This window comes from Tachypleus tridentatus, chromosome 10 (assembly GCF_004210375.1).
Source record: "Tachypleus tridentatus isolate NWPU-2018 chromosome 10, ASM421037v1, whole genome shotgun sequence".
Taxonomy (NCBI): domain Eukaryota; kingdom Metazoa; phylum Arthropoda; class Merostomata; order Xiphosura; family Limulidae; genus Tachypleus; species Tachypleus tridentatus.
This window is the reverse complement of record NC_134834.1, coordinates 40,975,577-41,003,500: the sequence shown is the minus strand read 5'-3', so window position 1 is coordinate 41,003,500 and position 27,924 is coordinate 40,975,577. Positions and strand designations below refer to the sequence as shown.

The window sequence follows — 27,924 nt, the reverse complement described above, 5'->3', positions numbered from 1 at the left end:
TTTTTGTGTCAAAAAGGAGATTATAATTTATTTAGAAAGAGCTTCCAAGTGTTATTGTTATCAAACTAATTTACATTCAAGTGTTTTAAACTCAGAGAAAGTCAGAGCTAAATATTTACAGCATAAAAGGGAGTCTAAACCACATGTATTTTTCATAAATTACTTCATCAGTAAAATGTTATTTCTTTACAACTATTAGCTTTTATCTAGTTTTCTAAGGTATTCACCAAACCGTTTAGGCAGTTTATACCTTAAAATATGTTTTTTATCAGTCACTGCAGATCAGATGACTAAAGTTGATTGTGTAAGAATAAATGGCTCTGTAAAAAAAAACAGTTATTATTATAATATTGTGACCTAATATTAGTTTGCATATGTCTTTATAGGAATACATACTATCAGCTATTGCTGAAAGTCCCAGTCGTTGTGAGAAGAGATGTCAATATGCTGAAGATGTCTATCAAGAACTGCTTCATATAAAGGATCGGATTGAGATGAGATCTTGTTGTCAAGTGGCATTTCAAGAAGACAATATGGTGGTTGTCAGTGGACTTGAGAGCAGTGTCCAAAAGGCCATACAAGTTCTGGATTACAATGTCCAAGAAATTGTCCGGCGAAAGAGTAAAAATAAACATTCTGAGGAGTTAAAGGATACAGGAAAAAACCCTGAACTTAGTTGTTCTGGAATGAGTACTAAAACTCGCGTACTAGAATCTGAGGACTCCAGCTATGACTCTGACTATGAAAATGGTGAAAATGCCAGTCCGCGGGACGGACATGATGATGTTAGCCGGACAGTCTCTGATACATTGAAGGCAGAGTACGCAGAATATGTAACAACCCCTGAGGAACTGCAGTCCTTGATCGCACACCCTAACTATGCTAGCCGGGTGGAATTTGCGCTGAAGTTGGGTTATACAGAACTCCAGGTTCAGACTGCACTACAGAAACTAGGACCACAAGCTGGTCAAAATGAACTTCTGGCTGAGCTCATCAGGCTTGGTGCCACATCTCGGGAAACAGAAGGAACATGTTCCTCTGATGATGTTACCAATCTTGGAAGTGACACCATACATCAAAACAGTCGAAATGACAGTTCAAACCTGAGACATATTGTAATAGATGGAAGTAATCTTGCAATGAGGTAAGTTAATTTGAAACATTTATATGTATATTTTCATAAATATAACATCAGTAGCAATGCTGCCTAATTAACAACATTCTTATGGTCTAGCTGTACATTTTGCTTAGAGCACTTGGTTTTGTGAGAAACATCTTCATGACCTCACACATTCACAGATATGGTATGGAAAACAAAAAGAATAACTCAAAATTACTTAGAAATTGTTACATATTTTTCATCAGTGGGTGTGTTATACATAAAACAAAGATTTGGGTTTTGAGTTCAGAATAGTAGCTGAGGATATACATTAAGGAGGACAAAATTTTATAAGAACAATGTTAATCTTCCTCTTCCTCATTTTGTTTGTTATTAAATTCCTTATGATGTCGTTAGATGCTATTTATCTATCCTGTTTTGTGAAAGGTAATAATTGATTCATTTAGCTGATAAAGTACTTGTTTTTAAATTCAAGGCCAAAAGTCGGTACAAAAATGGAAGCATGCTGTGTTTCAAGGGTTTTTTTTCTCCTCTTTCTCTGGCAAAAAAGAACAAACTAAAACAAATATCCCAAGTACACTTTTGAACAGTTACTATACAAAAAAGTATGGTAATTGAGTCAGCTGTCTGTGGGTAATGGATGCTAACACAGAGGCACACTCACAATAAATCATCTATATAATATAGGCTATGCTTACTGGTAAGTTGTGTGATATTGGTATTGTTTGCACATAAATTTAATATTTTTTTGCTTTACATTATGTGCTAATTAATAATACTACACTTACAATTTATGTTTGTACATAGATATTTTGTATTTGAAACTTCACCTTGCATAATAAATATTCAGATAAAATTGTTAAATGGACGTGTGTTTTAAACCTCATTTTTTTGCTTCTAAAAAAGATACATAAATAAAATTATTTTTGTTTTTAGTTCACAGTTTGGTTTTCTACCCATTCCACCATAACATAAGTTATGGTGCTGTTCTATTACTTACTATTCTCTTTTATCAGTTATTAAAAAGTTTTTAGTACTAGGAACTGTTATACATGAGAGCCATAGCATCAGGCAATTCAACCTACACTGTAAGTATCACTCTCTGAAATGATAGTATACTACTTATCTCATGTGTTCCACATTATTATATGTCTATAATCTGTTTGTTATATACTTGTTAAAGAAGATCTTGTTTTTTTAATACTTTTTAATCTCAATAGTAATGGAATTTGGCTTCAATGGACTGTTACAATTAAAGGTATCTTGATATGCAATATACACTGTTTTAGAAAATGCCACATTGTTCTTTTTTACCTGGAGTTAAGTTTTTCTACTTACACACATTTATTTGATAATTTAAAATGAATTGTACTAAATAATTAAACATTTTCCACTTCTACTTCAATATTATCTTATTTAGAATATTTTAACAAATGATTCAGAATTTTAATAGGTAATTCTTGGTTTCTAGCATGTCAGTTGTATGTTGGAGAAGTTGATGTTTGGTATTTGTTCACAACGGTATATATTAATTACTGTCCTTTCAATAATCAGCATGTTGGAAAGGTTATTAATGATTTACTTCTTCATTAACATATTCCAATGCATCTGTGTGATTCTATATTTCCTGGCTTACCACATAAGATGTACAACAAAATGTGAAAAAAAACAGAAGACTGTAAATTTATACAATATGTAATTGCACAGATTTTTTATCTATTTAAAAGATATTTTTTTATTGATATGTATTACCAGATTTTCTGGAAATAACAAAACAATTGATAGACAAGTATTTATATTGTATGAAATTATTTTAACCTTTGTAACACTTAAGGCGATTTATATGTTATTTATGTTCTTACTCATTATATAACTTTAGTGGTTTCCCAGTCTACATACTAGTAGAAATGGATGTTTAATTTGAGAAGATGTGCATCACAAACTAATCATTTATAAACATGTGTAGCTTCTTTAAAATTTGGAGGGTTTTTAGTTCTGTCCACTACTACTTTTTAACCAACTTGAATGTAGTTAGGATATAATAGTGTGCAAAATGTGATAGTTATTGAAATACTAAAAATTAAACTTCAAGAAAGATTAGGTAAAAAAAGCACATTATGTTATTTACTAAATTATACCTCCATCAAACTAAGTGTATGTTATTCAATAAACTAACTATCTCATTTTAGTTGAATCTCTTAATTTCATTTAAGCTGGGTAATTTCAAAACTAAAATAAGCTTAAGCTTTATGAGGATTTTTGGGATTTCATAGTTCACCATTCAGTCTTTTGTGACTTGTGCAATATAGTAATACATTTATTAGCTGGGATCCTCAATATGCCCTGTAATATCATACTTGTGGTCTAAAACTAGCAGTGATTTAAAGTAGTTTTAGTTGCCACACTCTGCATCGGTGAACAGTCTATTTTCAACCTGGTATATCACAGCTCATCTAAGCTTTCGATAATGGTACCTTGAGAGTAACAGTAGGATGAATACATTATAGTACCTTTCAATATTATCACAGGTATTCTTTACTAATAATTTGAATACTTTTTAAAAAGTCACATCATTAAATGTGTATGTTATTATTTACATATTATCAGTTACATATACTTTTTTTAGTGTTAAATGTTATTAGGGGAACATACTATAATGAGCATATCTTACGAGACATATACACAAGAAAACCTATTTTAGAATTTGACAGAACTCAAGATTAGGTGTTTTTGCTTAAAGAAACTTTTTTTCTACTTAAACATGTTTTATCAATTTCTTCTGTTTATAAATTATTTCATCCTTCTAAGCTATGCATTCAACTTTAACGTGTTGATTTTTTTTTAACAGAGCTTATTTAGTGCAACTTATCAATGTTGACATCATGAAATAAATCCAATTTCATATCATATATAACAAAATTATTCAAAGATGTTCATTAAGTACTAGCAGTATCTTAAGATTAGTACCATATTGTAATCACCTTCAGTCCTTGTTCTTGAAAGTGTCATCTTATGGTAATACCCTTGTTCTTTATGAACAGCGTGTAATTTGAAGAACCGAGTCTTTAAACTTGTCACTTCATTTTACTCAGCTGAATGTATCATTCATGCATGTGATACCAAAGAACAGATACTAAGAATAATACTTTGAATATAAGCTCATGAAATATCTCATAAATTATGTCTTTATTTTATATGTAATTTTCTGGATAATTCTGTATAAATCATGATCTTATTTTTATAAAAAGTATTATAAGCCCAAAATGTAGTAGTGCTTAATTACCTTATTTTATTGGAGAAATTCATTTATAAAGGTTTATTATATATTAGGGTAATTTAATTTGTGACTTTGATATAGTCAGTTGCTTTTCTTTTTGTCCTAAATAATTTGAAATGTAATTTTACTTTCTACATGGTAAATACAAAAATTATTAAACATTTCATAGTTTTAGATTTACTTATTCTGTAACTGTTACTATAGTTATTATTTGATTGTTTTACCATTGTAGATTGCCCAAAAAATATTTGACATTTATTTGGATTGTTAAAACAAACATAAATTGATTATAACTGCGTCTGAAGATGAAAAGGTTGAGTAACAAAAGTATCTGCAGATGAGTGAATTTAGCATATCAATTCAAGAACAGTTTGCCTTGTTTCTTGATGTAAATATTTGTTAACTGCCATATTAATAATAAAAAGCAGATTATTGTTGTTTTTTGTAAATACTGGTTAGAGTTCTGTTTGAGATGTAATATTTGTTGGGTTAATTTATTATTTCAAGTTTGCACATTTATAGGAAAATAATTTTTTGGGCTATTCAAGTTATTAAACCTAATTTTGGAAATTTAAATTTAATATTTGCCCATTGTAATGAAGCCCATGTTAATTATTTAATTGCATTTATATTACAGTACTGGGTTTCTTTGGTAATGAGCTAAGTAGTTAATATGTTGGAATGTTAACCCAAAAACAAACCAATCAAATTTCTTACTTTCCAGTACAACTTCTTCCAGTGAAACAAGTACTAGTTTTTCAGTGAATATTTATTTATAAAACATGGTGTATCAACAAATTAACTTCCATCTTTTTCATCAATTTAAATTTTTGAAAAGTTTTTATTCTTCTTATGATATGTTTAGTCGTCTTTTCATTGAGGTAAGGGTATGGCCCCCAAGTAAGTTTGAGAGACATATCCTCTTATCCATTAGGAATTATCTACTGATAATATATTCTAAATGATAAATTCTATAATTTTCAGTAGTACAAACTTGTATTGAGTGTGATTTTTCTGCAGACAATAATTAAAGATTGGACAATTTATATATGTAATTATTTAATTTTTGTACAAAATAATGAGGTAGGATAAATTGTTCTTTGGTACAATTAATCTTCCATCATGATATTTGTTTACTTTAATCCCAATTAACACTGTAGTCAGTTTTATGTTTCATTATATTACTCTTTAGAAAGAAAAAAATGTTATTTGTAGGAGCTGTAGTGGGATTTGTAACTGTTACATGATCATGGTAATTAAGTAGCTTTTCTTGTGGTTCAAGACTAACCACAATAGACACTTGTTCATAAATTGATGTGGCTATTACTGACAGTTTTTGACATTAATTCAAAATAAATGCCTTCTATACACAGGGTGGAATGTATTCTATTATAGTGATTTTTTTCTTTTGAGAGAGATAATAAAAATCCCATTTGCTACCATGCTGTATGCAGAAAACAAACTACTTTCGAGGTTACAGTTTAGTCTTTACAGAAAGAGCAGATTTTAATATTTACGTTCTATATAAATATTGTTAAATTCTATACAGGTGAAAGACATCACAAAGATTAAATTATCCAGTTATTCTCGCTCGTACATTATCAATAGTATGGTACTTAGCATTGTGAATCAAGTAATTCTGAGCACGTAGTTTCATAGCGAAATACTAATAGCTATATCAGTTATTCTAAACTACTGTTTACTAGTTTTTTGTAATACAGTCTAAAGACGTGGATTTCACTCTTTACTTGGCTATCTGTTTACTACATTCCAATTTTTAATTAGGAATACAATAGTGCATTAAAGAACTTTGATAATTCAACAATGTAAATGTTTAACAGGAATGGAATAGCTTTAGAAAACAATCTTCGGTAAAAGAGTATACATATATCTAAGAGTTTCTAAGTTCCGTATGAAGTCGGAAGTTGTTCTTTAATTAATAGTAATTAAGCTGTATGTCGTATACATTGTCGTGTGCGTGCTCGCCATAGCTTCACAGCGCTAAAAACCAACATTTTACTATTTAGGTTAGACCGTGAGCAGGATATAGTCTTGACCTACATTGTGTTGTCTGTTGGTTCGTGTATTAACTTGCTCATCGGTTATGGTTATTTTTTGCGAGCGTTTGCCCTAATGCATATTTTGCTCTGTGTTCGAATTAGTGCAACTGTATGGATATTGATATGTTGTATAAAAACAAACAAACAAGCTCGCCTACACTGTGATAATAAATGATTGAACTGTTGGTTAGTCAAAGCGAGTAGTGATCGTTTCTGTCTTAGTTTGCATTGTATAGTAGAATTCCTATCATTTGTTATGTAAGTTTCTGAATCATATAAACAAATCATGTTACCCACAACAGACTTCGTTGGTCAGTTCTGATGTAGCTAGTCGCTGAGAATGGCTAATTTTAATACACAACAAATCACAAATTATTAATTACAAGTAGACACTTGGAGCAGCTAAACAAACGAGTTGGTAAATATTTCACACTACTTTATGGCCAGTGTTACAGATGTGTTACATTTGATTTTTTGTTTGTTTGTTTGATTTTAGCTTCTTACACTTAAAGGTTTTCAGTACAAGTCAAGAATAATAATTTGTTGCTGGAGTCCCCACAGAAGGAAATATAAAATTGAATACAAAGTCTTGTTTCTGGAGTCCGTACAGAATGCAGTACAAAACACTGTATCTAGAATCTGTGTACAAAGAACAGTTATAGAACATATGCAGAATGTCTTTTTATGGAAACCATATACAGTACAAAACAAAACACCTGTTTCTATAGTTCGTACAGATTGCAATAGAAAACAAAGTACTTCTATGCTCTGGAAGGACCTTATCATTTTAAAAGACACGTAATGGTTAGGTTGGTAAGGATTTGTATTGGATTTGATGGATTACTCTATTCTTTCCGTACTAATTGTTCAGAAAAGTCTGACCAGTCAAGTCTCAACTGTTGTGCTAGTTCTTGATTGTAATGATATATAGACGGTCAATCAACTTGAAGCTGTGAGGGTAGAAAAATTATTTCTCAGTTACATCTGGTTCCTTCGATTATAAGTGAAAGAGCAAACAACATGAAGTTTGTATTTTGTGGTGAGATCATCTGGAAACCTTTGAGGGAAACATTAGGCAGTGCAAACAAGTTTTAAGAATAAATATTTACCATTCATCAATACTGTCATTATATCTTGTTTGTTTAAAATCATAAAGTTATTGATCTTGGAATCATACAAACTCCTATTGATATATTTCACGTATTCGTAACTTATTTTAAGACAAGAATGTTGAGTTTTATGTCTTTTTGCTTTGTATGAAAATTTGAATTAAAGTAAAATTGGTTACAGGATAATTTACTCTGACTGTATTATTTTGAAAACAAAACATTTATTTCTGACATAACAGCATCTTACCATCAAACTGTTGTTATTGAATTACAAGTATTATTATTAATATATCGTACTAGAAACTTACTACTGTAGAATTCGGAGAAACTTTGTTGAAAATCCTTGTGCTCTATGTAATAAAGGTATTTGTTTCGTCATATCACACACCCTGTGAAATTATCAAGTTATTTTACTTATCAAAACGTAAGTGTTTAATGGTTAAAAGCTTGCTTGGTACTGCATGTAGCTAACAAACAGATTTAGCATACGAACCATAAGGAGCTCTGGTCATTTAAAGTTTTTGTAAGAAAAGTTTTTGGTTTTTTTTAGCATTAGTTTTTCGTCTATATCGTTTATCATTCGGCTTGAAGTTCTTCACTTTACGATTTCAAACAAAATTTGACAACCAATCAGTTACTGTAGAGTTAGTAAAAATATAATACCCAAAAAATATTAAATGATGTTCTAACTTCGTTGAAACGTATCAAGGTAACCGTAGGCCGCAGAAGGTCGTCTACACTACCTGACAGACACGGATGTAGAGAAGGATTTGGCCAACAAAGCAACCCTCGTGTGCGAAGCCCATCAGTTAGCGTTCATCGTGACAATAATATTTTTCGTACGTGACACGTAGTTTCCTCACCCAGATTTACTCTCAAATAGCAGAATTAGCGATTGGATATGGAAGAAACAGTTTCGTCTAGTGGGTGCATAATCAGGAAACTAAATGTTTCAGACAGTGTAAACTGTACTATTGATTGTACAAAAAATTAAGTCGTGTGCATGTTTATATATATATATATAAAGATAAAGGGGAGTAACTGTTGCTGATTTTTTCCTAAATGTTTTTTATCAGTTCGTGAACTAAAGTCAAGCGCCATCTCTTGGATAACACAAACATGTTTAAGGTGATATTCTAATATTATAATACTTTTGCTCGTTATTAATTAGTAGAGGTAAAATTAAGTCATTTTTCCTAAAAGCTGTCCTCATGTTCATACAAATTTTACCAAATAATTTTATACTAAGAAACATTGGAGCAAAATTATGTTATCTCGTTTTGCTGTCAGACTTATGTAATTGGAAAGTAAACAATGTGCTCTTCAAAATAAATATTAGTATTTTTGTTAGTTATAACGTTTAAAATATATTTTCAGTATGACTGGATCAAAAAGAGCATTCATATTGAATTGTTTGACTAAATAATCGAGGCGGTTCTCAGAGTTTCTTGTACGTAACCTAATAACTGTGATGCTCTATGTGGGTCCAATGTTAACAATATGGTATCAGTTTTTGTTTTGTTTTTTTTTCTTATTAAAGTTGAAGAAAGATTATAATTGTTTGATTTAAAATTGTATAACTGTTTTGTTTGAAGTAAACTTTGCAGAAAGAGTAGGATAAGGGAAGATGTTCTATATGACTGTGGTTGGTTACTGAGATCTAACTTGTGTTTGCTTTTTGTTTGCTTTTTTATTTTAATGCTACATGAGATTTACGTGCAGCCAGGTGGCGAAGTAAGTGTTTTATATGTTGCGAGACATCTGGATGACGTTACAGTACTTGAAATAATATACAGAAAATTCGCACATATTTTGTAGGCACCTAAATTTGAGAGGAAATAGAAATTATTCTGTCTAAAAATTGTCGGGCTAAAGGAAGAAAACATCATGGAACTTATTCGTTACATTCGCTTGGCAAGCTGGACGTTTTTAGTTTTAATTTCAAGTTATGCATCGAAGTTGAAACTTTTCCTATGATATTTACAAATGAATGTTTAACTTTTTTCTTTTTTCACATAATTCTTTACAGAATAGAAACTGAAAGTATTTACAACTAGATTTTAATTCGATTTCAATCAAATAACTTCGCTATTGAAGAGAAGGGTATCTGTAGTTTCCAGTACGAGCAATTCCTGACTAAACTACAACTTGTATACGTTTATATTTATCATGTACGCACGAAATCAAATCATTCGTACGTTTCTGCCTCAAGCGGCGCGTGGATCGTGGGCAGGACACACGAACATCATTCGTGACTTCAAAGGGCCCTGGCCTGCAAGTTTGAGTTTTTTCTTCGTTGTTCAACGTTAATAGCGATGGAGTTACAATAGAGTCGCTTTTGAGGACCTCACTGTATTTGTACGGGACAAAGAGCAAGCGTCCTATTTTTGTGTTTCGAAAACGTGCTAGTAAACACGGTGAAAAAAAATGAAGCAGTTGTATGTGTTACAACGTAACTTTTTGTTATGGTCATTTTGTAATAAAACATTTTCAAATCACCACTTATATCATCTACAATGAAGCTACTTTGGCTGTAACTTTGTCCTGCCTAGTAATTTTTTTTATACGTTGTAATAAATATATTCGCCTTTATTTATTTGTTGTTAAGCATAGTTGCACAGTTGGCTATTTGTTCTTTACTTAATAAATTGCACTTCACTATGGCCACAGATATTTCCAACTCCTTAGAAACAGGAGTATGTCCCAACTGATGAATGAATGTATTGTATTAAAATATCATTTGTACTGCATAAACATAAATTATTCATACAAAGGTTTTACTGCTGATTATTTTGTTCTAAGCTAATCTTGTTAATATCAATACAACAGTAATCAACTTATGGGAAGTTAGCATAGTTATTTCAATCTGAGTAATACCTGCCTAGGTTGCTACTGTCTACACATTTGAAAGGTTACATGCATGAAAGTTTTTCCTTCCTGCATGTATAAGAATTATACATGCATTTTTAAGAAACAGTTTTCTAACATGTGCCTGAAATTGGAGTCATTGACATGAACTTTGATGTTAGCTGTCTATTTGCAATTTTTCAACCTGTGCTGCCTGGTAAAGGTAAAACAAGGCTAGAGCAAGTAACCTGCATCCTTACCACAGTTTGATAGTTTATCCTTTGAACATGAAACTATAGGGCATTAGTTGCTGGATGCACTGTCTTTGGTGATTTTCATTTGCAGAATGGTATCACACGTGCTTTTTGGCAACTGCCTTCTTCTTGTACATTGTACACCTTTCTCAACCCTTTGCACAGGGGATGAACAATATTGAAAAACCTTTTAGGCAGTCCTCTTGCTGTACTCTGCAATGTGGTGAGCAGTACTTTAACCAAGTGTTGTATGGAAAGAAAACAGGGTTTCCAAGATAGATTTAGTGAAGGAAAACTTCTGTTGGATTTCATGTATTGAAATGTACTTTGGATTTTTTTTTATAAGTATAAAAATGTACAAGAAAAAAATCAAGGTCTTCAGTGTCATTTGTAGGACAACAACTCATTATTATGCTTAAAATGCAGGACTAGTTTGCCTTTGTGTGGTATGCCTATAGCAGGTGTACGTCTACAGTTGCATTTGTTGTCTTCCTTCTTGAATCTCCCACCAAAGATTAGTGCTTTATTTGGAGAAATGTTTGCAAGAAGTTGGTTAAATAAGAAGCATGCTGGTTCTGTTTTGTTTTCGAGTTGGGCTAGTACACATGACCGGTTGTTTGATATTGAAAAAGATCTATCTTCTATCACTTTTCTTCCTGGTACCGATCAAAGGTGATGTTAGTCATGTCAAAGTTTCTTTCAACATGAAGTACAAGTGTGAAAAACACATGCTCTCATTTCATTGAATGTTGTGATTCCTTGAGTTTTCCTATTTGTCATTACTAGAGATTTGACATCTATCACTGGACAAGAAGTTCCATCAAAGATTACTTCTGATATACAGGTCAAATGTTCTGTCATCACATCTACTAGGAAAGACTTGGTGCCATTTTTCAGACTGCTATTTATGTATGCAAGAGCAACTTGCACAGACATCAGTTAATGTTATATTTTGTACAGATCTACTGTCTTACCTGCTTAGTATGAGGTGATGAGACACTACAGAGTATTTCTTTCTGCTTTTATAAAGATTATATTGCTTTTGTTTTCTTTGTCTTCATCACAGAAATAGAAAAATGTTGATGCCTTTGTCTTGTGTAGGTATCTCTGAACTTGACCTTCACATCACCTCCAGTAGGAACAGTGGGTGTTTCCCTCACAAGCTGTAACTTGTCCAGCTTCATGGTATTTAAAAAAAAATTATCAGATGTCATTAATAGCCAAATTCTTTGTAGCAACATGTAGAGAATATCACAGGGTATGCCTGAGGAAAACATCTTAAGTCACTGAAGAATTGACAAAACTTCATTTTCATCATCATTGTCCCATTTTATCCTAGCTAGATTGGATTTATTTACTGATTATGTCAAATCATAAACAATTTGTGGTTTAAAATTCCATAGCTTTTGGCTTACTGTGGTTGTATTTTGTATTGCAGCATCAAATAGCACACATTTTTATTTCTGAAAAATGATAACAAGAACAAAGAGGAACATATATCTTTAGACTGATTAATGTTTTCATTGTAGATCTGAGAAGGAATTGACAATAATACTTATTTGATAAACTTCTAGATATTAAATGTATAACCATGATCACAAATATTCATTTTATGTAAAACAAACTGGTAATATATATTATGAAAGCAAGTCATAAACTAATCCTTCTGTGTTGTTAAAACTTCTCATTCTTGTTCACCCTTTCATGATTATGGTAGACACACTGTGATCTGTTCATTATGATTGTAGGTAACAGATAAATAGAATTAGACACCAGGACCAAGGCTATATCATTGTTAGCTTACAATGTACACTAATTGAGCTTTATTAGCAAATATTTGATTCAACATGCTCAGATGCTTTAAAAATAGGTTGCTAACATTTAATATAAAATGCTTCTAATATTTAAACAGTAAGATATACAGGGTGGCTCGTAAGTCCCTACCCATCCATATATCTTATGTATCCAGTGTATCTGTGTGCTGTCCCTCGTTCTCGCCTCATAATATTATGTGATGCCATGTTCTGTGAGACATTTTCCTCAACATAGTAGGGATTATTGATCCAAATGCTGTAGTAACAGCTGCCTTCAACTCATCATTAATATTATTGAATATAACATAATAACATATGGATAGGTAGGGACTTACGAGCCACCCTGTGTATATATATAGAAAATTATCATACTTTTAATTTAACTCTCCACACGTCTGTTAACTTGAGCTGGTTTTGTTAATTAGATAAATTATAAAAGAGTAATAACTCCCAATAAATGCAAGTTCTTTTTGTATTCTATTTGTTACCTGGGTCTATAAAAATAATTGCAAAATTAGTGGGAGATTAGTGGAATTTGCAAATTGATTAATCTTTGGGCTTGCTAAACATTTACTTTCAATTAATGAATCATTCTTATATGAGATCTATGAAAAACAAAACTTGTAATGCTCAAAACTGGCATTTAATACCCATTGTGGGCAGAGCACAAACAGCCCATTTTTTAGCTCTATATTTAAAAGCAAATAAAGTTTATAGCAATATTTCAGTTACTTGGACAGTTATAATAATCAAAAATAATAATAATCATTGGGAACCTGATTCTTATTAGGTGATTATTTTTGTGACTTGTGACATTAATTGATTAAACTAAAATGTGAATTAATAAAAGACAATAATGAAAAAATCTTAATGTAATATCTCAATCATCATATAGTTATAATAATCACAAATAGTAACAATTGGATATACTAGTTGATTATTTTGTAACATTAATAGATTTAATCTTTTCTTTTTTGATTAATTGATTACTTAAGTTAATTGCTTAGTAATATATAACAGAATGCACCTTGGATCATTACTCTATTGTGTTTTCATAAAATTTTATCAGAGAGCTTGTGTAACAAACTGAGATTATAAATTAGAATGTATTAACGTTATTAATTTTTTAGAGATTGCTACAGTTACATTACAAATTTTACTCAATGAAAACAAGAAATTTCTTCATTAAATTTCAGTTGTGCCAAAGTATATATACAGTAGGAATATTAAAAATGTTGCAAGTTAAATATTCAGTTTTAATTTAGGGGATTACACATGGAGTTAATAAAAAATGGTGAGGTATTCATCTAGAAATTTAATGAAGCATATAGAAATAAGGGTACATTATAGGTACAAGAATCAATGTATAGTTAAAGAGTATTTATTTAGTTTTGTCAATTAGTGAAAACTAGTTAAGTGTCAGAAGTAATTATTTATCACATCTATTTTGCTATTCAGTTGTTTGGTGAATTAGCATTGCCTATTAATCAGTTAGCTTTGCGAGCGAAGAAGTTTTATAAGCTAGATATATGTATTGTAGTTTATATTGAAATATACTTGAATTTATTGTGGATTTTATGTTGAAAAGTTTCTTTATGAAACTGGGCCTTAAAAATGAACATGGCTCAAACAAACATAACAGAAGAAATAAATTAATTGGTTATCATTACGTGGACTGGACTAGGCATTACTTTAACAATTAATTCCAAAGAACCAGCAATACAACACACTATAATAGTAAAATTAAACATATTCTGATCTTTCATTGATACAAAACAAAATAATGGTAAAGATAACCTTCTCCTTGGAAGGATAAATAAAAATATTCTGAAATAGAGGAAAGATGATTAGAGTATTTTTATAGCAAGAAAAGTATAACTGAAGTAAATTGCTCACATTTTTATCTTAACAACAGCTTATGCAGAAAAACTGTATATTTCTTTGTTTGTAGTCATGGAAACAAAGAATGTTTTTCATGTCGTGGTATTCAGTTGGCTGTGGACTGGTTCAGAATGAGGGGCCATAATGAAATTACTGTATTTGTACCCATGTGGAGGAAAGAAACATCTCGTCCAGATGCTCCTATCAAAGGTATGCCTATGTTGATTAAAATTTTCATTACTGGTCTATTGAAAATGTGTATAATATTATCATAAATTAAGTTTTCTCTCAAGAATTTTATCATTTAAAATTCCATTTGTGGCTGATTTTTTGTACATTCTGTATAACTGTTGTTCAAAACATAGCTTTACTACTGTTTTTATTTTCTTATTATTTTTAGACAGTAGAAATAAAAACATCTTCTAATCCTTGATTCCTTTACTAAAATTTCAAGAATTATGTCAATCTTTATTTTTACCAGCTACTATAAGTAGAAATGATGAAAAAGTCTTAAGAAAAAACAACCTCTCATGATATTAATTTTATGAAATGTTCAAGTGTTGAACTAAAATGATTCAGAGCAGAAATTAAAATCTTTTGACAGTTTCTAATATATTTATCTAAAATATAGTGAATAAAATTGCCTGTAATAAACTTCTCTAGGCTTAAAATAATAAAAAATTTTAAGATTTTTTTGTTGTATACTGGTTAATACATGAAGGTAGCTAATAAATTAGTCTTGAGGTACATTAGTGAAAACCATACATTTTGACCTTTTTTGTTATGTGCTATTTATCATATTGAGGTAAGTATGAAGTCAGTCTCATCTGTGCATAAAATAGCTAAATGTCTGTCATTCTCTGTATCACTGAATGGTTACTTTTGAAAAAAAAGTCATATATCAAAATGTTTATTTTAAGGAGTACCTTACAGGAAAGTGGAAAATATTCATCTTTTTAATTTTTTGTAATTTCTTATATCAACATTTATCTTCAGTCTTCATGCATGTAGAAAGGTAAGTCTGAAAAACATATAAAGAAAAAAATGTTTTTTAGTTTTTGTGGGAGGGAATTTCATGAGAAAAATATTGGGTAAACTTGGTGAAATATGAATAAAATAAAGTTTTACTACATACAGTGTATTGCTTTTTTTCAGCAACATGTGAAAATAGTACAAAACTTTTCCTTTAAAAAAATAACATTTATCGTCTTTTATACTGGTGGTTATCAAACTTTTTTGCTTGTGAACCACCTGCATTTGTTATTATTTTATTTTGGTTATCCACAGTGCTGCTGCTTCCTTTCTGTAATCATGTCTCCATGAATCAACTTAAGTGAGTGTGCAAACTACAGATTCAGAACTGCTGTTCTATACTCTTATAAATCAGAATAAGCAAACACCTTTTCTGTTATGTACTACTTTGAAAGAGGATTTTTCTTGTACCCATAATATAAATGAATATTCATCAAAACCAATAAAGCTAAATGACATAAGCACCTTATGTTTTTCATTATTTTAATGAGATATTAGTGCAGAAATATTTCAGAAAAAAAAAGCAAGGATATGCTGCAAATTGTAAATAATCTAATTTAAATAGTTTTATTGGTTATATATTAACTTTTGGAGTGTATCTAAGGACTAAACAAATACTACCCGTGTTCAGTGAATAAGAGAGTTTTCATCTGTTTTAGGTTTATTCAACTTTACTAAAAAAGAAGACTCGTATGTTTCTTGGTATTTACCTTTACTTTAGATTAATGATGAAATAGTAAACTGTTTTTTGTATTTTCATTGTAGATCAAGAAATATTACTTCAGTTGGAGAAAGAAAGACTACTAGTATTTACTCCCTCAAGGCAAGTCAAAGGACGGAGAATTGTCCCTTATGATGACCGTTATATTCTGAAGCTTGCAGCTGAAACTGATGGAATTGTTGTGTCCAATGATAACTACAGGGATCTTGTGAATGAAAATCCAGAATATAAAAAGGTTGTAGAGGAACGGCTGTTGATGTACTCCTTTGTAAATGACAGGTATGTAATTACTGGATTATTACTTGAACATTAATCCTTTATCATGAAACTTGTGTTACTTAGGGGATTTGATCTGCTTTCAAAACAGTATTTAGAGCTAAGCCTCCACTATTTTTAGAAAGTACAGCCTATGTTAATGTTGAGTCATAAACAAAATTGCTTTTTACACTTCAATTTAAGGTAAGAGATTTCACTTAAGTTTCCACCAAGAAAAAGTCAGTTTGAAACGTTATGTTGTTGGATACTGCCCTCAACATTTTTATTTGTAGTTGTGCTAACATGAGATGAAGAGCAACTGGATTGAAACTTACATGTTGTAATGTATAATTCACAAAAACATTTAAGGTGTCAGTATGTTCTAAAGACTTACTGTAGTTTTGTACAGCTAATATAATGTTCTGTATAATGTATATTGTACAAAAATTATTGAACATTGTAAATGATATCATATCATATAGAGTGGAAATGTTTGTTAGTTTCAAAGCATGTCCAGAATAATTTGCTGTCATGTATGACAAGTGAAAAATATTTCTTGTTCTTCTTTCATGTACCCTTTAGAAGCAACCAGTAAGATTATGTAAGCAGGAGAAAAAAAACAAAACTTAATTAGGTACATCTAATATGGTGTCATGATTTTTAACAATAATTTTAGTATTTTTGACATTTCTATCCAAGAATATATATAGTACTATATAATATTAATAATATAATTTATGTCTAAAATTAATATTTAAAGGATATTTATTATAAATTTCAAATATGTATTCTTATTATGCATTTTTGATAGAACAGAAGCATTAAGTTATGTGGTGATCTTTCCAGTGTGAGATTTCATTGTGAAATTTGATTGTAAAAATAATAGGTAACCTGCCCATTAGAGAAACAATTTGTGTTTTAAACATTGTTTGGTGTTTCTGTTAAAGTCTCCTCTTTCACTTTTCTGTTTGGTATTAAAACATTACAGTATTTTCTCAAGGTGAGTTGTGGGTAGATATTATGGAGATTAAATATAGACATTTTTCACTGCAATACTCGACTCTTTACTTAACATGAAAATTATCTAAGTGAAGTTACTTAGTTTCCTGTATTTCTCCTGAGGGAAAAATATTGCTTCTTAATAAATAAAGAACTTCATCCAAATAAATTAAGACAGTTTATATTTTAAAATAGAAGATGCAACTCTGCCAGTCTATCTAAGTTATTAAATAAGATGACATAACTCTACATCAAAGCACTTGATGGTTAAGTTACTAATGTCATTAAATACAAAAGTGTTCAATTCAGTAGGTTCCAGGATACTGGTATTTATGAAACCAGCATTGATTTTTCAAATATAATTAATTTGGAATTGTATCAAAATGTAATTTGGATGAGTTTAAGTTGTTGGTAAACCTTATTTTAAAATGTTTTATACTTTAATCATGCAGTTTGGGAAATAATAATTCTTTTATATGAGAAATGTCTCACTCTTCATGTTTATTGTAAGAACAATTTATACAAGGTGTATTCAACCTGTGTAAGTAGATGTACAGAATATACAGTACAGTTATATGAGTATTTTATTTCTGTATTGCAGTACACAAACCACTGCATTTTTGTCCTGGCCACATAACAAAATAAGGAGAACTAACTTACTCATATAAGTTTTGAGAGAAGCAAACAAACTTACAAGGTATGCCACTAGCCTTACACACACCTTTTCATTGAACCAGACAAGCATATAAGATATTCAGTGCACATCCCTTTCCTTGAAATATTTCTCTGATATTACCGCCCACCATTCCATTCGACCTCCACCTGAGAGAATGTGGCCTTTCTTTACCGCAACATCAGTAAGCTAGGTGTGTTAAATTACCGGCCCTCTGCATGTACCTCCCTGTTGAGATGTATCTCGAGCCATACCGGCTACGTGGGTCAGGGACGTCTCCGTCATGCCCGCAGCGGATGCCCACGCGTCACGTCAATTTTGGTCAAGGCCAAGAAGAAACTAATCAGAATTTCGCGTGTTATTCGTCGGATGTGGAAAACTGATTTTGTATCATCATTTTTCTAACAGATTGAGAGTGTTGATGATACACGTGTCGTTACAGTTATCCCTACTAGACAGGTTCTTAAGAAATCAACAAGTGACCAACTTTGTATAGCCCAATGACACTGCTATTTGAATAAGGAATGTAAAGTTTACAGATCTGTTACATCAAAAATGTAGTAATTCACATTTCACTCTACAAACAAAAAAAAAGAAAAACACGATGTTCTTTCTGAAAGCTTTAGAATTCTTTAAGTTTAATGAACGACTTTAAAAATACTTGCACACCAACAAAGTAAGTGAAGTTACCCTAGAAAGTAATGTTATATCGTATGTCCTTCATTGTAAATTGAAAAACATTTTGTAGGTTACTTGAGAAAAGTAATTCATCTGATTCAATTATATTTTGTTTATGAGTATTTAATTTAAAAACAACAACACGGAATATAATTTTAAAGCAGCAGCGTTTTTTTACCAAAAGAAAACTTAAATAATCATAGGCTAAAATATAAAATTCTGTTATAAAATCGTGGAAAATTTACCTAAAAACTGACGACTTAACGTTAATTATTTTGTTGGATTTTGCACGGAAGAGATTTAATAACGTTTTTACATCATAGAATTGAAGTTACTGAAAATTTGCATTTTTTTCTCAAAGATGATGGAGTGTTTAAAAAGCATGATATTTGGTATTGTTTTCAGAATTTAAAAAGTGTGTTGATTTTGTAAACTTACAGAAACAGTTGTGTAGCTTTGTGCTTAGTTCCAAGCAAAACAAAAACAATTTTCCTGCAAACCAAAAAGTGCGTTGATAAATGAGCTTATTTAGAGAACCACATAAAGTGTTTTAACGAGACTTGTGCTTAAAGTTAAGTGCGCGAACGAGTATGGAACTTAAATGGCCCAGCATGGCCAGGTGGTTAAGGCACTCGACTCGTAATCTTAGGGTCGCTAGTTCGAATCCCTGTCACACCAAGCATGCTTGCTTTTTCAGCCATGGGGACGTTATAATATGACAGTAAATCCCACTATTCGTTGGTAAAAGAGTAGCCCAAGAGTTGGCGGTGGGTGGTGATGACTAGCTACCTTCCCTCCAGTCTTACACAACTAAATTAGGGATGGTTATCGTAGGTATACCTTGTGTAGCTTTGCGCAAAATTCAAAAACAAACAAACAGAATGTAACTTTAACTCGAGCTTGCAATGCTTGTTTACAAAAGAGCCAGATACTTTTATTTAACAGTTATCTATGAAATGTAATTAGAGTATTTAAGTATGGCAGTTAAATAGATACATTCTCAGTGGTTCTTGGAGTTTTAATATATATATAACTACAAAAAGTATTAAAAAAGTATATCCTAGTCTGGCAAAATAAACAACTCCAAATGCGTTTGCAGTATGATACCTTTGGCCAGGATTAAGCGTTATTCTCTGTTCTTTTTTACGTGCTCACTGGTTTTACAATCAATTGCTTTGGCTGTTCCATACATGAAAAGTCTTGGGATACTTTTAAAAGTAAATATTTCGTAGTTGATGTATTTTGAATGTCGCACAGAGCTACTCGAGGGCTATCTGTGCTAGCCGTCCCTAATTTAGCAGTGTAAGACTAGAGGGAAGGCAGCTAGTCATCACCACCCACCACCAACTCTTGGGCTACTCTTTTACCAACGAATAGTGGGATTGACCGTCAAATTATAACGCCCCCACGGCTGAAAGGGCGAACATGTTTGGCGCGAAGGGGATGCGAACCCGCGATCCTCAGATTACGAGTCGCACGCTTTAACACACTTGGCCATGCCGGGCCATTTCGTAGTTGAAGAAAATATATTGTTTCACTAACAATAGCAAATGGATAAAATTAAAAACTATGTATGTACATTTGGTTTGTGTATTTACAATTTGTACCACCAACATTAAAGGTCTGATACTAAGTAAAGGAAAAACTTGCTGTGTTTGTCAGAGGAAGTTGCAAATCCTCTAGGGAGAAGTCATGAGAAGCGCCATCTGAGGTTGCCCTCACTGCCATAAACAGATCAGTCTGTAGCTGACTGGGATGGGCAGGGGTAAGGGTTAGTGAAGGAGCGTCACGCACTAGCTAAGGTCGTGGGAATCCCGCGGCAAGTTACCCGTGCAACGTGACGCGGCTGCACGATTTGCCGCTGTTAGGGCCCCAAGTCATGCTTGGACGTAGGAGAGGCTTTGTTACGGCGTTACTTTTGTTTCTATTTAAACACATTTATTCTTCTAAACATTTTTGGCAGAAAATAATTATTTTTTATAGCACGTTTTCTAGTTTGCATATATGCACTTATATTAACATATTTAGGTTGTTCAGAGCTTTCAGATTATGTTTTGAACATTTTAGATGTTTAGATTTTGTTCGAAAACTTTATATTTCATTTTCGTTTGATTTTTATTTTTTGTGAAAATTTGATTTTTTTTAGTATCACTTTTAGTACTTTGAAAATTTTCATCGTTTGTTTCTAGTCATTCAAACAACTTTAAGAATTTTTGGCGTAAGAATACCTTTTACAGCCAAGAAATATGATATTCGGGTTTGTACATCATTACATCCGTTAAAACTTTATCGTCCACAGAGGCTATTGACGAAATGGCATTCTAATATTGATGAGAATAGAAGTACAAACGTTTCTTTCGTTTTTATGAATGTGAATTAAAATATGTTACTGGAACTAAGTTAAACAAAATTTATGTTTTTAGCTTTTTAAGTTCATAGAAATTAAATTATTCTGTTCATTCATGTAATGATTAACCTCATATATGACTGAAAAGTGCACTTGACTCTGCATTATATATAAATACACTTGTCAAGTTAACAGACTGTTTGTAGTGTTGTATTTGATCAAAAAACATGATACTATGATTCGTAGTGAGGAAATTATTAGATTGTGTGTTAAGTTCATTATATAATGTTCAAAATGTAAGAGAAACCATCCTGAATTGTAATATGGATTAATCTCATGTGAGGTCAGGTTAGGTATTACATTCCTCAATTCAGAGGTAAAGCTGTGTTTCAGGCAGTGATAGGCCAGGAAAGTGGCATTGTTCCTCATTTTCTTTTATTTATATATATCCTTGTACAAAAGTTGTGTTGTTAACATGTCTGTCACATGCTTGTTGTATAGTGTTACATATCATGCTATTATTGTACTAAGTAACCTCAAAATGTTTTTTGTTGTATTACTTTACTATGTATTTGAATATTAAAAAGTATGTTACTTTATTTCCAGTCACCTTTTCTGCAGCTTAGTAAATTTGAACCAATGGTGCATTTTCCAAATTCACTGTATTTATAACTCTTGTTTCTAAGAAGACATTATACAAGTTTTGTATAAGTTTGTTCTTGTCTAAAATCTTCCATTGTCTAGGTTCATGCCTCCAGATGATCCATTGGGTCGGCATGGACCATCTCTTGAAAATTTCATTCGGAAGCTACCAAAGGCTCCAGACACACTTCCTCCACCCTGTCCATATGGAAAAAAATGTACTTATGGTAATAAATGTAAGTACTACCACCCAGAAAGAGGTAACCAACCTCAGAAATCTGTCACAGAACGTCTGGCAGAGCATGCAAAGCAGCAACTACAGGAAGTTAAAGCTCGTGGGCTTAAAAGTCGAGACTCTTCTCCAGGTGCGTGCTCATTTAGTACAGTCTTAACTGTTGGCTTTGAATTAGTTTGGATATCTGAACTTTGCTCCAAAGCTATGTAAGTTTAAAACTAAGGTTTTGTTTCTTTCTCCTATTTTTCAACCTGTTCGTAAATTAAGGTTTGGTAAGTAATTTCAATCAAACTATAAAATAAATAAGGAGAAATAAAAATTAACGATTTAGTTTTTAAAACTCAGATGTACTATTGTAATATCAAATGATATTTTGCAATCATTTCAATATTTGTAATTTGGACTGTGTTTCGAAAACAGGTGACACTTATAAACAATAATAGAATTGTGAGCCAATTGAGTGTATACCCTCCAGTATCTAGTATATTGCTAAATTTACTAGGTTAGAAGTAAGTGGACAACTGCATTACTTGTTCTTTATTATATCATTTAGCAAGGATAAAGCATTCCTTATATTTTTCTTATCTATACTTTTAGTCCAGTAGTTGTTACTATTATCTTTTTTGTAAGCTGCTACTAAATAGGTTTTAACTTCATTTGTTGTCTTACAGGAGGACTGTTATACAATATTCTACTTTATGTAAAAAGTGAAACAGGCATTATTGAGCTATTCTATTACTACTTTTTGTTTTTGTTTTTTTTTCACTTACATCTGCGAGGATAATTATTGTTACAAAATAAATCCACAAAAATGCTTTCAAAATGTAAATAATATTTTAGTCTACAAACTAGTCATTCAGCAGTTGTCTCCATTCATTTTTCTCAATTCAGTATTTAGTTGCTTGGGGTCATATTTTGAACTTTTTTACAACAAAAACCAATTAAGCAGCAACATTAGCAACATGAGTTTTCCATTGTGTATTATTATTCATAGTAATGTCTGTAATACACTAATAAAGAATTTGAATAGGAGGTATGAGTAAAAACAGCTAACTTTCACCTCAGTAAACTTAATATTAACACAGAAAATGCATATGTTTAATTGACCTTTAGTCATGGAATAAAGAAACAATATCTTAATTTTTCATCTGTGGTTAATCTTTTTTGTTCTGAGTGTAGTGATTTTAAGACCTGTGCATGTTTACTTAGAAGTTGTCTGATACTACTTATTACTTTAGTATGAGTCAGTGCCTTATAATACATGCTGTAACTCTGAGATTTCTTAACATATCCTCTCAAAAACTGATAATATTTTGTTAAAGATCATAAGTATCTTGTACACAAAGAATGATGGTTTTATAATTATTATTCTGTTGTAGTCACTTGCATTCAAACTATTAACAAATTGAGTAAGAGTACAAGGTGATTTTAATTTTGAGAATGTCTCTATCTTGAAGGATATCAAAAAAATTTTTAAAGGTAAATGTTTATATTTTCATTTTCCTTACCATATCACTAACTAGCTATTATCATACAGTGCAATTGAATAATTAATATTTAGAAATGGCAAAAAAACGCAAATCCTTTTTTAATTTTTTATAGAATGTCTTTAAAGATTTTCCTTGTGTTAAATTTGTAATTTTAGTCCTTTTCTTTTCACAAACAGTTAATTTTTTTTCTTGTCCTTTATATACTAATACAATGGTGCCTTCAAGACATATTACAGTTTCTGTGGAAGACATGCATAACCCTTTGGAAAAATGTTCATTCAATGTGTTATATCCTAAGCCTTGAGAACGGAATGTTTAAACCTTTTAATTATGGATTTTGAAATATAAGACCTACGTATCATTTAAACTGTATCTCTAACTATAACATATTTAATAACTGCAAGTGCTAGGTCGAGCAGCCAGTTGCAAAATAACCCCCTTTTAATAACCATAACTCTATGATGTACAAATCTGTTGGAGGTGGATGAAGTAGCTGTCAAGAGTTGAACAAATTTTATTATTTTTTCAATTGTATTCATTTAGAGAACTTTGAAATGAACATGGCAAAATGTTATGAAGCATTTTATTGTCCAGATGCCATAGTATTATCGAAGATACAGTGTGCCAAAGTAGAGAATTTTGATAGCTCATTGGTCATGTGACAATACATCTGTAGTTTTTAATAGTTTTATTTTGTAATAAAGGATTTGAAACTTGGATAAAATAAAATAAATTAATATTTTAATTCCCTTCACATTTATTGATATTAAGGGTGATTAATTTAATTTTGAAGGTAGCACTGCGACACTTGCACAAAAACTGTTATTGTACTTTTATTTATTTAAAGTATCATTGTTGTATCCATTATGCAATGCAAAAGATCTTAGTTTTATATGTTCTGATTATAAAGATTTCAATTTTACAGGTGATAAGCTGAAGACTAAGAGCCTTCCATTATCTGGAACATCATCCTCCCAGCCTAAAATGAAGAAGCCTTTGTCTAGGACCAAATCTCTTGTACCATCTACACTTGTTAGTGCAGAACCAGTTGATCCTGAAAATAAGCAACTTGAAGGATCATTTTCATTCAGCAACCCAGTATCAGGAGGGCTTACCAATCTGGGTCCCCTTGGTGCCTCTTGGTCTGATATTCCTGCATCTGCTTGTAGCTGGGCTGCAACAAGGCCAAATCTTCCCCAGAATATATGCAGTTCACAAGCTGAGAGATTCCTAGATCCTAATGCTGGGGGCCACTTGACTGTGGCCAAACGTCTTTCTGATCCAGACAGCCAACGTGCTCCAAAACAGTCTTTCCATTCTCCTCAGTCTGTTTCAAATGTTGGAGAAGAAACCAATTTACCCTGTCAGCTTCAGCAAAAACTTACTCTCAGACCATCATTTGATCCTCACTTTCTCTCCATTTTTAGAGAGGGCAGTGGTCAGAGAATGCGGACTCCTGATTCCCAAGGTCAGAATATTCAGAATCAGGGTCATTCTAGAAAAACCCACCAACCCTTAACTAGATTAGGTAGTGAAGGTAGGCCATCACCCACATTTCTTCACCCATGGAATCATGTAACATCTCCCACTATTGCAGAGCATCAGAGCTTGACAAGAATCGCCAGTGCCCCAGACTCCTGTCAACAGTGGCCTCCGTCATCGGCTGGGATGCAACGTCTTAACAGCACCTCTGACACAAGCCTCAATCTTTATCCAGATGTGCAGACTGCTGGGTTACCTTCCCAAGGACTGGTACTTGCTGGTTATACTGGTAAATCCTCACCTCAGAGACATTGGTTACTTCAGGGTCAAGGGTCAAACAATGCTCTGTGGACAGACTCTGCTGTAACCCAAAGTCACAGCATTGGTCATCCTGTTAGATCCTTGATACCAGCCCCAAGACCAGATGTGTTGCAGGATGATTCTCGACACAAAGTTTTCTATCATTTATCATCAATTTTTCCTGCAGAACAAGTAAGAGCAGTGATGGAATTAAATCCAGAAGAAACAAATGCACAAAGAATCTGTGCTGCAATCTTGGCCATGTTTCCTAAAGGATAAAGTTTTAGAAAGTGTTCAGTAACAGTTTTAAATTCTCTTTGATATTGATTTGCAATTAATTTGGAAAATATTTTACCATATTAAGTTATTTTTAAACCGTGAAGAACAAATAAACTATTTTATTATATTACAAAATGTTTGGCTTGAAAGCTTATGCTTGATAGACAATAATAAGATCAAAATTATTGACTTGCGAGATCAGAAAATGAGTATTATGTTGGGAAAACTTCAAGGTTTTTGAGCTGTTTAAAAAGAATGCTATTACTAGTAATTTGCAAAAACAATTACTTTAAGAGGTTTTAAAGAACCAGAAGAACCAACAGTAATAAATCAGGCCAGTCGAGTAATCTTTTAGGTACACATAATTTCTAGTCGTTTGTAGCTCAAGCGTAGTAGATGATTCCTTTATTCTATCAAGTAGCACTAGAAATAGCATCTTCAATTAATGATAAAGAATAGAAACACTTTTTCTTTTGTAGTTTAAAAATAATATAATTTGACCTTAGGTTATTTCCCATGATAGTAAATAGAAGAACTTTGTTTATACTGTGACATTTAAACATAACAAGCTATTTATTTCACATATATTAGAACTTAGCAGAATCTGTATCTTGTATGTCATCCCAACAACAAAGGAGTTTAAAATTAGTAATAAAAATTTTGAGTTTTGCTGCTAGCCTGAAGCACTGATTATTTTTACCTGTGGTGGTAGAAATGTTAACCACGAAAAAAAACCTATTAGCTACAGGATTGCCTCTTGTTCACAAACAAACAGACAGACAAGAGCTTTTATTTTAACAACCACTGTGGTGGTGTTATTACTGTGTATAGAAGTATTGCTTCTAGCACATCTCATATTCTTCAATACTGTGTTCTGTATGAATTAAAGAATGGCTGTTTATTAGTAAAAATGAAAACTTGTGTGGGAAATGCACAGTTTACTTACTTGTATATATATATGAATTGTGTCAACACATTTTGTTAAGTGTTGTAGAAAAGTATTGACCATTCCAATATCACAGCACTGTGATAACACTGAATTTTGAGTTTAGAGCACTCTTGAATTTTTCACCAAATTTTATGGGTGCTCATATAATAAGAAACTAGAAGTCATGGGGTATAGTGCTTGCATTAAACATGAATAATTTTTTTGTATTTCTTCATTTGAATCTTACCAAAACATTGGTATTTGCTCTTACATGATGCTAATAGCAAGAATTCATCTACTAAAATAATAGCAGAAGATTTGATACCTGATCACCGAGATGAAAAAGGCTGCAAAAATGCCATACTTGTTAGGTATAGTTATATAGCCAATTTCTTGAGGGGACAGATATGATGGTGGTGGGGATGTCAGACTTGTGCCCATTATTACTATGGTGATTTGTTCTATGTAGATTTTTTAATTTGTCCTAGCAATGCTGGATGATGGAACTGTTTAAACAATACTATGTATTGCCCTGATGAGTATGGGCATCCTAGCCCAAAATGTATGTTTTGTTTATTTGACCTGAACATAAATTTCTTAATGTACACTGTCTACCAACCTTGTATAGCACTGTCTTCATCTGAAAATAATAAACATATTTTATGGCTGGTGTTTTGGTGTGATAAAATATTACAGTACTATACTAAAGGAATTACCTACCTTGGATTTGTATTAATTATTTTTTCTTTATCGTTTGTAAAAGCAAGTTCTAACAGAACTAGTAAATACAAGCTTTAGAAAAATGTGTTCAAAAGAATTATGCATAAAAAAAAGTAACCATATAATGATACATAATCACTACAATAACTCTAGAGTTATTCAGCAAGAATATCAAGGTACAGTTTAACTTGTGTGGTTGAAATAAGAGGAATGAGACTTGTAATACACAGAAAAATGTTTCATGAAAGAAAGTGAACTAAAATAGACTATAATGTGTAACAGTGCAAGAGAAAGTGAAACAAATCTGAAGGAAATGGCTGAATCAAGAACTAAATCTACAGAGCAACTGAAACTATATTTAAATGAAATAATCTCATTTAATTATTGAAATTACCCTTACACTTCCTGAAACATAAAACTAATATAAACTTGGATTTAATGTAACTAAATTATAAGAACAATTACAACTCTACATGACAGGGTTAGAAAAACACCTTGAACAAAGGCAAATGAACACATTTCATATGTAGGTATTGGTTCTTTAAAAATCCAAACTGCTCTCACAGTTCATACAGCTCCCTCTAGCTAAGACAGCAAAATTCAACTTATTAAGAACTTGGATTTATCTTTTTGTGTCACACTTTGTATAACGACCATACACTGAGGTGATACAGGTCACAAATAAGTCATCTTCTGATGGTGAGTAAACTTAGATTAGCACTTAGTTTAAAAAGAGAGGCTAAGAACTTGGGTATAAGTTTAGTACATGACAATAATATAT

At 31.6% G+C, this 27,924-nt stretch overlaps 1 protein-coding gene across 6 annotated transcripts in view; it reads left to right on the top strand.

The window, feature by feature from the left end:
* LOC143229126 (putative ribonuclease ZC3H12C) overlaps positions 1 to 27,093 on the top strand; it is a 62,029-nt gene extending 34,936 nt beyond the window's left edge. For all 6 annotated transcript variants that reach the window (XM_076460988.1, XM_076460993.1, XM_076460991.1 and 3 more), the window contains 5 exons: positions 387 to 1,144; positions 14,433 to 14,572; positions 16,160 to 16,394; positions 21,812 to 22,074; positions 24,360 to 27,093. In XM_076460988.1, the coding sequence (XP_076317103.1) occupies positions 387 to 1,144; positions 14,433 to 14,572; positions 16,160 to 16,394; positions 21,812 to 22,074; positions 24,360 to 25,495 (2,532 nt within the window). In that variant the 3' untranslated portion in view covers positions 25,496 to 27,093. The remainder of the gene's footprint in view (positions 1 to 386; positions 1,145 to 14,432; positions 14,573 to 16,159; positions 16,395 to 21,811; positions 22,075 to 24,359) is intronic.
* Positions 27,094 to 27,924: the final 831 nt, after the last annotated feature.